The sequence below is a fragment of the Ornithodoros turicata genome, chromosome 1 (assembly GCF_037126465.1).
Source record: "Ornithodoros turicata isolate Travis chromosome 1, ASM3712646v1, whole genome shotgun sequence".
NCBI lineage: Eukaryota > Metazoa > Arthropoda > Arachnida > Ixodida > Argasidae > Ornithodoros > Ornithodoros turicata.
This window is the reverse complement of record NC_088201.1, coordinates 214904948-214916656: the sequence shown is the minus strand read 5'-3', so window position 1 is coordinate 214916656 and position 11709 is coordinate 214904948. Positions and strand designations below refer to the sequence as shown.

General features: G+C 45.0%; 1 protein-coding gene across 4 annotated transcripts in view; it reads right to left on the bottom strand.

Annotated features, from left to right (window-relative positions):
- Positions 1–4681: 4681 nt before the first annotated feature.
- LOC135379041 (uncharacterized) overlaps positions 4682–11709 on the bottom strand; it is a 297822-nt gene continuing 290794 nt past the window's right edge. For all 4 annotated transcript variants that reach the window (XM_064612291.1, XM_064612293.1, XM_064612294.1 and 1 more), the window contains one exon: positions 4682–4964. In XM_064612291.1, the coding sequence (XP_064468361.1) occupies positions 4954–4964 (11 nt within the window). In that variant the 3' untranslated portion in view covers positions 4682–4953. The remainder of the gene's footprint in view (positions 4965–11709) is intronic.

Sequence of the window (11709 nt, the reverse complement as noted above, 5' to 3'; positions counted from 1 at the left end):
AATTCACAGCAGCAGAAAGCTAGTGCGAAGCGGTATTGTGGAAGCGGTATTGTGGCGCCACCTGTTAGCCACGGAACCAACTGCGCGGTGAAAACTGTCGGACAGGCTGCACACTGTCGAGAAGCACGGGGTTTTTGCTGTACAAACGCAGTTAATTTCGGGCTGCACCACTCGTTCTTCCCGTGGTGCCTGCGGCCCCAAAAAATCGTGGTTGTGTCGTTGACAGCCTTCACACCCTCCGTTTCGGACATCACGAAGCCTAAGAACGCATGGCATCTCCCAAGCGGTAGCAGACGCCCCGGCCTGGGCGATGTTGCTCACCTCGATCATGTGATCCCAAGTCCAATGAGGAGCGTCCTCACCACTTGCGTCACATAGTGACGTGTGTGGTGGCGCTCATCACGTGCCTATCGTGAAGGCGAAGGAGGGTGTTTCGCGCGCGGGAGGTTCGGGGAGCTATTGCAGGAGTCCGAATTTAGCTATGGTTGCACTAATTGTGGGAAAACTGTTTTCGGCCGCCTAACATTCCATACTGACCAAAAACAGAAAAAAAGTTGTGGGCCTCTAGACTGCTCCTTTAAGCCTTTTCCCTGCTCACCTAAGGATATTTGTGTATCCCTGTCCTGTGCTTTCTTTACGAAAGGGTAATGCGACTGTGTATGTGGCATTATGCAAGAATTATCTGGTGGCAGAAATAGGTGTCTTTTTCTCAGTGTATTGGCGTGCGCTACGGTTTCTTGCAGTTACAGCTATTGGAGCACACATGCGTGTAATTTTTCGCGGTTCTTTTCTCCTTTCATGGCTTTTACTCAGAATGTAGATGAGGGGAAACAGTCAGCATCCAGGTAGAGCAGGAGAAAGCCGCTCGGCAGAGGAGAGAGTTCATGAGAATGGAATTTGTTTGTTTTTTGTTATATGTTGAGTGTCAGTATTCGCTTTCCTCGACATGTTGAGGAAGTCAGCCGTTATAGGTATTTGTGCAGAAATGCTGGTATCTGAGTGTGTGGAGTAGAAATTCCTATAAAGCACCTCTCCTTGTGCATTTCTTTGCTGCTGTGTGCGCGCGCGTGCTTCTTTTTCCTGGTTTGCGACGTCATGATGGCATGTTGGGGCTTGTTTAGCAGTGTTGCAATTTTACCAGCCGCTATTATCTTGTTGTTGTTATCTTGTGTTAGCCGCGTAGCGATGTCCAGTCACTCTGCTATTATTCCTGAGGTCTTAAGCCTTTTCCCTGCTCACCTAAGGAAATTTGTGTATCCCTGTCCTGTGCTTTCTTTGCGACAATGCGTCTGTGTATGTGGCACTATCAGATACCAGACATGAGTGTCTTTTTCTTGGTTTATTGGCATATGCTTCAGGTTTTTTAAGTCAAGCACAAGTGCGCGCAATTTTTCGCTGCTCTCTTCCTCAGATCACCGATTTTACGAAGAAGACAGTCGCATGGTACAGCTGAGAAGAGGGTTTCTCTGATTGTTTGTTTGATTTTGTTGGGTGTTCGACATGTTGAGGAAGTCAGCTGTATCCGTGAAGAAATGCTTGCATCTGAGCGCAGGATAGGAATTCCTGAAGCACGGCATCCTCAGTGTAAATTAATTATTTTGGATGTGAGTCTGCTTCCCTGCATGACAAGGCTGAAATGGGAAGAGAGAAAAAATTGGAGCGCTTCATTAATAGCGATCCAAGTAATAGGGCAATTATAGTTTCCATAGAAAGTAGAATTTTAATGGGCTCCTAAAATTATAGTTTAGTTGTAGTTTTTCTAAACTGCAATGCAATAATCATTAATATGGTAAGAATGCCATCATGTTCCCGTAAAGGCGTTCTGTCTTGTGCTTTCGCGCCTTTTTGCTCGCAATGCGCGAATGGAACTTTGCCCCCGGCTTTCGCGCCTTTTTTGCTCACAGGTGTAGCCTCAGACAACGAATGTATGAGCATAGAAAGGGTCATGTTATACATAAGCCTGGAGGTGATGTTGAGTGGTCTCACTTATTATTTTAAAAGAGCAGTGGCAGTTTATTGTAATTCTAATGACCATGATGAGCCTTTGGGGTGAAAATCGTTAATATGCGGGGTGCTTTTTTGTTGAATTTTAATGAGAGAATCAATGTCATTAAGAGTAGGACAAAGGAAATAATCTTGCGATTCAATAAATAATAGGAGTCTTTGCCGGTGTCTTCATCTTCAGACAGGATGTGATGACGTCACGCAGTCTGTAGCAATGCATTGACCGTTACTGGAAAAAAGTGTGGCAATAGAAAAATAGTGTGTATTGTCTGGGCAGATTTATGATGAGCACTGTTTTTGAATAAGAGGAGTGCGTGTGCTTAGAAATAGTTTGATGCTGGTTTCCTTCTTTGTTTCTTTTTGCTTTTTCCCCCCTTGTCTGACAAACATGTGCTGCCATGCCTGGGCTTGTTCTGACATGCTTTCCTTCTACATGTAGTTTTTTTCTTTTTGTACAAGGAATATTCTTGACGATAGTGCTGCCTTGAATGGGAGTAGAGCTATTCTTAATAATTTTGCGATTCATTTAGTTCAGAGAGTAACCGCGAGGGGGACAGGTGTGTGACTTTATGTCTTGCTGAACCATTTTTTTTCCTGTACAGTAAGACTTTGGGAATGAAATGCTAAAATCTCCTCTTGTCTATGGTGTTTTTCTGCAATAGTTCCCTATGCAATCATTATAGTAGAATAAAGGAAATAATCTAGGGATAGTGATTCAATAAATAACAGGTGCCCTGTCTAGAGCGTACGCGTCCTTGAGCCACGCACCTGCATGATGACGTCATACCACGAGACCATTGTTTCAGGTTGACCTTGTCTAGAGGAGCATTAGTGGAAAAAAACAGGGTAGCCCTGGAAACAATAGGATGACGTCACGACCAATGAGAACGGCCTGCAGGGGGCGCAAGGATTCACTTCTCTCTTGGACACTGACGGGTCTCGACACGCAAATTCTGCTCCTGGCGTTGGCCGTCAGTGGAAGAGCGTAGCTTCGGTGGGGTTCTGTCTGCCTCTGATAGGGTGCGGATGTGTGGTTCGTCACTGGTGAATGGTGTTCGACGATGCAGGTGGATTTTGTGACAAGCGGATTTACAATGAGGGAATGCTGTGAACGGGAAAAATGATGGTGAGTGCCTTTTTCACTCTGTTCAAGTGTTTGTTTTCCTCGGTTGCCCAGCAGTCGTACGATTTGTCCTGACGTGTCCTGACATGCCCCGATATGCATGCCTTCCTTTGTTGACGCTTAGTATTTTTTTCTCTTTTGACAAGGAACTTTGTTGTCTTGACGATAGTGCTGCCCTGAGTTCTGCGCTCCTGGTTACCCGTACTCTGTGTTGATTTGTTGAGTGTCTAGTCCTCTTATTTGTCGTTGATGGAGTTACGTGTTAGGATATTTTGTTCTTTTGCAAGTCTCATTTAGTAAGACTTTGGAATTCCTACGATCAGCTTTCATGCATGGTGCTCTTCTGCAATAGTTTCCTATTCAATCGTTATAGAAGAATAAAGGAAATAATCATGGGATAGTGATTCAATAAATAATAGGTCCCCTGTCTAGAGCGTACGCGTCCTTGAGCCACGCAGGTGCATGATGACGTCATACTGTGGCTTCATTGTAGATTGACCAAAGGAGCATTAGTGGAAAAAAACAGGGTAGCCCTGAGGTAGCCTTGATGACGTCACGACCAATGAGAACGGCCAGCAGGGGGCGCAGGAATGCTCTTCACTCTTAGCCTCTCGGAGGTGGTCGCCCCAGTGGGCGCTAGGAGCGCGTATGCGTAGCGACCAATAAGAACGGTCAGCAGGGGGCGCAGGAATGCTCTTCTCTCTTAGCCTCACGACCAATGAGAACGGCCAGCAGGGGGCGCAGGAATGCTCTTCACTCTTAGCCTCTCGGAGGTGGTCGCCCCAGAGGGCGCTAGGAGCGCGTAAGCGTAGCGGCCGCGGAGCGGCGCCCCAGTCAGTTTCTCTCCGGCTGTCGCAGAAAGCAGACGTGCGCTCCCCGCGCTCGCTCAGTTTCTGGCTGGTTGTCACGGAGAGCAGTCGCATCGGTCTGCGCTCCTGCTGTGGTGAGGTGATTTGTTGTGTAACTAATGCTTTCGTCAACTTTGTTCCCGCTTTGTTTGCGATTTTCGTGCCCGTGCACGTCGCGTGCTGGTTGCTGTTGTCCGGGCATCCCCGGCATTTTCTATCATCTTCTGCCTTGGGAACGGCAGTAGCGCTGGCGTGATTCTTAATAATTTTGTTGTGAGATTAGTTGAGAAAGTAACCGCTAGGGGATGCAGCTGCGGGGCTTTATACAGGAGAAAAACCATTACGAGTCAGTTCTCTGCCTGCCTCTCGGATGGAGCAGTCGCATCGTTCTGCGCTCCTGTTCTGGTGGGCTCATTTGTTGTGTAACTAATTGTTTTTTCTTGTTAGCTAATGATGGTTTGAATACTCTTGCTTTCCCAGCCTCTGTATTACGAGTGTTTTTCTCCTTGCATGTCCAGAGCTGTCCTAACTTGCCCAGACATGCCATGATGACGTCACAGCTGACGTCACAGGATGTGCGGAACTGGTGCTGCGATACTTTGCAACCTGCCTCTGTGCTCCGTCGCCCAGCGACGGTCAGCGGCCGTTCCGGGACGCTTTCTTCAAGATGACGTCGTTGATCTTCAACTAAACTCCTTCTCTCCACTCTATTTCTATCTTTTCATTTTATTTTCTACCTATTTTTTTATTTTTTATCAGCTCAAGTAGCCGGCAACTCACACAGTGGTCTGGACGTGTCTTAGATGGTCCCCAATTAGTGTAATGACTCTCTGGAGGGTCCTGATTAATGTGGGGGGTCCCAATTAGCTCTAATTGCTAATTAATGGCGTCCAGGCGACTGTGTGACTTGCCGGCTTCTTGAGCTGATCATATACTACTCAGGTAACGCCAAACTGTCGATGGATGCCACTGGGTTTCTCAGCGAGGACCTGAAAGAAAAGCAAATACATTAAACTTGGGACAAACCGAGTGTATCGCATAATATTTGCACTAAAACAATGGTTGACATAATTGTTTCAGAATGGAAAATATATTCACTAGTCATTGTTATTGCTGATAATAATCATTGATTCATCATATATTAATATATATTATACATCAATCATACTATTTGAATGTATTATTATCGTAGTTGATGGCACATACAGGTGCAGTTATAAGAAGAGCTTATATATATATATATATATATATATATACTCATGGAACGATGCGACAGCACCAGAGGACACGTGTTTCGCCGTGTTTGCGGCTCGTCAGCTCTGGGTAGCTGCGCATCGTTCGGAAGTGGCAAACCAGGGGACGGTCTTTAATGGCTTTTTTTCCCTCATTATATATATATATATATAAGCGTCTATATATCTCGAAGAGGGGACCCAAATTTTCCTAAAGTCGTATTTCAATTTTCCTTCAAAAACTATACCGCATATACGTACTCCCGGTGTGAGCCACGTCGATGTAATAGTGTTTTAATAGCCAGTGTCAAAATTTTATAAAGTTTCACGATTAATAAAAATGGGCCGGTGGTTTAGATCAGTAAGTTGGACAGTGGAGATCTGAGGTCTGAAGTCCAAGATTGGCGTAGCGTGCAGCAGTGCGACAGCAGCAAAACGCAATATCATCGTGCGTCCAGTGGAGTTCCATTCCACATGGAGCCGTTTTTTGTTCTTTCTTTTGTCCCTCCTTCGCTGTGTCCCGCTCTCTCAGTCTTCTTCTTGGCTATCCCCCAGTTGATGGTGCATCCCCGCTTTTTGAAAGCTTGATAAAGTGTCCCAGTCGTGCTTCTTTCTATTACAGCGACAGCTGTTAAAACTCTTGTTCCGATCTTGGCTGAACAGACTTCGCTCATGCAGTAGCATGCTGTCTTTCCAATAGTATCACTTTTATGCAGCAACCGTGCTTGCAAAATCAAAAACAACTGCTGGAAGTGCCTTAAACTCCGCTCGCAGTGCTGCATCGCTGCCGCGCGAAAACACATGATCCGTTCCGCAAGAATGCCCCACCGTGGATTTTTATTTGCACCAGACCTGCGATAAACGAATTTCCTGTCTTCGTTGTTGAACGAACATTCTTCATATCATTCTATTTCTCTAGTGTGGTTTCTGAAACTTCTTGATTTCAGTGGCCAGGAGGTGTAACAGAGCAGTCGATTGGCCTTTCTCTGTTAACACGCCGACGGAATGTGCGGGGGCTTGGATTTCGCCAACAACTGGGCAGGGCATGTTGTGCAACGAAGCCATGAGTTTTAAAGCGGCACTAACACCATCAAATGCGTTTTTTCGACTCCAGTTGCAGAGAAGAGCCCACTTCAGCAAGATAATTTTTTCACCTCAAGAAGCTGAAATCTAGTTCTAAAATGTACTGCAGCATCAGTCGGATACGTAGATTACATGAGGCAGCATAGGTAGAGCATCCCCCAGAAGCCCAACTATTTTTTTCGAATGGAAGCAGCACATGTGGGGTCTCGTGGGTCATGTACTCACTCACCGTGGCGCAGCTTCTTATACCCAGCATTGTTGTGCGACGTGAATATGGAAAGCTGTTCTTTTTGGAGTAGTGCCCCTGACTTCGTTAAAAGAGAAATTAATCGTCCGGTTTTCTGCGAAGTCAAAATGTAGAGCAATATGCCCTTCTTGCGGAGAAGATTTCTCGATCATGATAGCGTTCCTCTGGATATTCTGTATACGGGGTGTTCAAAATTAAGCTTTCACGAGCGCTACGCAAACGCAGCAATGACAGGAAACCGGATGAAAACTTTACGCTACTTGTGTGTTTGTCTCTTCAGATGACGCACCCTGGAAGTCGCTGAGAAGGCGTGTTAGCTTAGCTCAATTGGTAGAGCCCTGGACCGGTAATCCAGAAGATGGGGGTTCGAGTCCTACACCTGGCTAACCTTTTCAGTGAGTTTCATCTTTCATCGTTAATTTCTTAGGCAACTTGAGGCCTTGTATGTGATTGTCCCTTCTATGTTGTTCCAGCCTCAGAACATCAGTTATCTCTTGTGTAGGAAATAGGTGCTGCTAATTATGTAGCAGCTGTTTCTTACTCAAGGAACAGAAAAATAGCACCACTTTTTCTTTTGTTCGCCTATTTATAAAGTGCTAGTGGAAGCTTAATTTTGAACACCCTGTATACGCGTATTTAATGTAAAGTGCATGAACTTCCTTACTTGTTTTAATAATATTGCCGCCGTCAATGTATTCGTAATCAGACCTCCTTTGTCCCAAGAAGGAATCGGTGCAGTCGGTGAAGTCGGTGCATTCGCAGTTTTTGTAAATTAAGGTGCTTCCCTCCTGCGCAGTGGTTGCATTCTCGGAATAGACACACACGTGTTGGCTCCTCACATAGAAACAGTGCTTTTATGTTTTCCATTGTGTGTGTGTCTGTGTGTGTTTTGCATTTGCTTTTATGCTCCTTTAATTCGTTGTGCTGATGCTGTTCGTGGACGCAGCTACGAGATCGTACGAGATCGAAATTGGCACAATAAGTGCGAACACACAGTTCTTGACGTGGCTGCAGACGAAACCACTTTGGTGGGACTGCATATAATTTCTTTTATTCCATTTTTATGCCGGTGCTATTAGTCTTGAAAATACTATCCGTCTCCCTCATGGAACTTGTCATGAAACGTTTCTTTAGAGGTTCCCTCTTTCCATCAGTCCATGGACTACATGATAGGCGTGCCGAGAGGGGGGCAAGGGGGCCCGTCCCCTCCCTGGAGCTCTAAGGTAGCTTGTGAAAAAGTGCACTCTTTAGTCATAGGACGCCATGAATATTCTCAAATGTCGTAACAGACACCTCTAAACACCTGCACAGTCTGCAACGTCCACCTCCAGAAAAAGAGGTAGTAATTAGTGGGAGATGCACGCTTGCCCCCTGGAAGCAATTCGCCCTCTTTGAAAAAACCCTGGGAACGCCCATGGACTACATCATTTTGTTTGAGCCTTTGGGTGAAGCATTTCATCTTATTACAAGGAGTACTTCAAAGCAGTATTTGCATCACTCTGACGTATTGACTTGCGAAAAGCAAATCATTTCAAGTTTTAATTCCGAGAAACCTACGATTGCGTTCGTTTTCTTTTGATCACTGCTAGGATTCTCAAAGCCGCAAAGCGAATTTTAGAGAAAGAGAAGTGCTCTCCTTAATTTGATCGAAAACCTGGATCTGCTTGAGCATAGTTTGGGTCCGAAGTACATACTGGTGGAGACTGCGCAGAACGGCCACTCACCGCTAACTGGAAGTACTTTGCGAAGTTCTTGCACAATTCGTGCTTTATGTCAAGAGCTTCACTTCGCTCCGCACCCAAAACTCTCTTCTGTGCACTGGCATCCTAGGCTTGAAACAGCTACAAATCCGTGCTGCTTGGATGTCTTTTTCCTCGGCATTTTTTTGCGCATAATCCGCACAACACACACGTCCAGTATACGTTTTGTTCCATCCCAGCTGCGCTGCACGAAGGATGGCCGAAAGCGAGAACAGCCTTCAAAAATGTCAAGAACTTTCTTTGAGGTTCGTGCCATTACATAACCAGAAGTCAACGGAACAGGAATTTCAACCAGTGAATGGCACTGGTCATCAGAAAGGTTACCTTAGTTAGGCCGCATATCACGCGAAAGGTTTTTCCCTGCAAAAAATCTGGCTCTGTTGAGACAAGCCTAATGAAATAAATAACCTTCCGCACGGTTCTTCCCCAAATACGCAGTCGGTCCGCATATTTTTGCAATGTAGCTATTCACTTTCTCTCAGGAAACGTCGAAGACAAGGCAAGTGCAAAGGTGTCTGTAAAATAAAAACATGTTATTTTATGATAATAATTATAATACGATTTGATTTCACACGCCTTTTCTCGCGAAACAGCCACCGCGTGTTTTTGCACGGCCGCGATGCAGCAGCGGAAGGGGAATTACCCACGGTTCTGGCAGTGATTGTTCAATTTGTAAGTGCAGTTCTTCATTCTTAACCGGCATATAAGTGGCACAGCTTGGGACAAAAGTTTACGGAACACCGGGGTGTCGCATTTCGCTGTTGGGACGACACCCTAGCAGCCAAAAGGAGCAGACACACATACTGAATTAGAATTAGATTAACAGAATAGCCGGTCGCCCGTTTCTTGTTCGATCTCTTCCTAATATCTAACAGGGGGCCGCTGCGATAAAGAAATGTGCCAGCGCCGTGTTCCGTAAACTTTTGTCCCAAGCTGTACCATTGGAAAGGTAACACGTAACTGCATCAGCGAGGTTTTTAAAAATAAAGACAGGTGTTTAGTAATCAAAGGTGCTTTTGAAAAACAGACGTAAGAATACGTTGCATTTTGCCGAATGACGGTTAATCTAACGCATATTACACCTCTGTAGGAGAATTAATATGTAAACAAATTACATCGATTAAAAGAGAAAGAAATAAGCTTCATTGTGATATAAATTTCTTTGGTCGAGATGTATACTTTATTTGTAAACTGGCTGCAGACATTGAAAAGGCAGCCTTTTTGCGATAATTTGTCGAAGACGAAAATACGATCTGTAACGACGAAGTACGCCCAAGTTATAATATTGTGCACAGAATAGGTTCAAAGGAATGTTGTGTAACTTCTATGTGAGGCGACTGGGGTGCTGGCAAAGTACAAGGAAAGCGCAGTTTGGGCACGTGTGGTTGTTCACCCGGGATGACGTTTCTTTTTCTTTTTATTTTTTTCACATCCTCTGCACCTAGAACTCAAACACGGTGATCTTATTCATCAGACACGAAATGCTTTCAAATAAAGATATCGGAGAAGTCAAGTTGAGTACGTATGAGTAGTATGAGCATTACGGAGTACCGGATTAACGAGGGGGGGGGGGGGGGGTCGAGGTAGCTTGCCGTTGTTGGCCGCACTGAAGTGGGCATTGTCACGACTATAACGGATTAAGAGCGTAGTGGCACCCCTCCTTTCCGCCAATTGACGAACTGCCATTCTTTCCTCATCTATGGTTGCATGCGTCTATACAATGCTCGCTTTCACGATGCCGGAAAACACCTCTCGCAAAGACGTGGTGTTTATTTACTTGATGCGACTCAATGTGACTTTTACAAGTCAGTGGCGTTACCGCTTGCGATAAATTAACTCTCCTATTTGCAGTCTCCGCGGCGGTCTGGAAGATCTCGAGCACAATCTTCTTGATTGCCCGCACTCTTACCCTTCCTGATCCATACATTCAGTTAGAGCCCGGCGCGGGTCAAGGCTCCCACCCCGGCCCTAGCCGAGAAATACGCCGGCACCACGCATCGGGCAGGACCTGATGTAGCTCGGCCGGGTGACGCAAGTAATTCCACATAATGGAGGGCTAATAGTTCGTATTAGGGATGTGCCAACGGAATCCTTGAATCCTAGGCAGGGATTCGAGATTCTCGAATCCGAATCCCAGTGCCCAAAACTGAGAATCGAATCTTTCGAATCCACCAACCACGTTTGTTTGTTTTTTTTTCACATTGGTGCCTCCGGAGCCAGCCGAAAGCTTCATTGGCCGACGGGTGTTTTCTTGTTTGGTTGTTTACATTGCTGTGGACTGAAAGAGTTCAGACAGGACAAGCTTAAAAGTAACCTGGTTTTGCTGTTGATTCTTGCTTAGTTTTACGGAAATAATTACTAAATAAATAATAATACTAATACTAATAGTAATACTAATAATATTAATAATAATAATAATTACTAAATCATAAATAACTAGAGAATTTATGCATTCCTTGTAGTCGATGAACAACATGTTAAATAAATTACGTTCAAGACCTATGTGGGTATATTTGGTCCTGAAACTGAAGTATTAAAAAAAAAAAAGGATTCGTATTCTGCTTCAAAGCACTTTTCACTAGAGGTTTTCTTCTTTTTTTTTGGGGGGGGGCGGCTTTTTATTTTCTCTTAGAGAAAGAATTCAAAAGTTTCGAGATTCGTAAGATTCGTGGTTTCGTAGAACCTTCCTTGGATTCGGATTCGAAAAAAAAAGCATTCGTCTCATCTCTAGTTCGTATGAGCACATGCTTTCCTCTTTCCTGTGCAAATAGTTGCAAGAGAAAAAAAAAGGAAAAGGTAAGAACACTGGGTGATGCATGTGACTCGACCCTTAGAACATTGTCAAGGTCACTTAACATTGCTCCTGGCCTCTCACATATTTCACAATCACGTTCAAAAAGCTTTTTGGGAGGGGTAGGGAGGAGTTAGCCGACAACATCCTTTAGATCCACAAAGACGCGTTAGGACTAGTTCAGACAAGGGACCCCAGTTGGGATAAATCCTCGTGACGCGAGCGCAACACAAGTGAAGTCCTGCGGATCAACGAGCTGGGGTCCCCGCTGAGCATTCACACGGCACATCAGGCGTGAGGGAACAAGTCCACCTGGAGCGCACGCGCTCACGGCTGCTTCCTCGCTTGCTCTGTGCTTAAAAAAAATGGGATCCACAACGCAAAAGGCGCCTTTGCCCTATCGCAACCGCTTTGCCTCCGTAATTTCATATATCTCTATTATTTCTGTCGAATTATTCACCCACTGGTACAGAAAGATCCAAGCGTGGGTACTTCGTTTTCATTTCTTCGACCATTGGTTCCCACAACTTTTTCTTGAAATGTACGTTGTGATACATCTCGTCCCCTCATTCCACAGTTGAAGAAACCGTTTAACTAATGAAGAAAAAAAGAAAAAGAAAT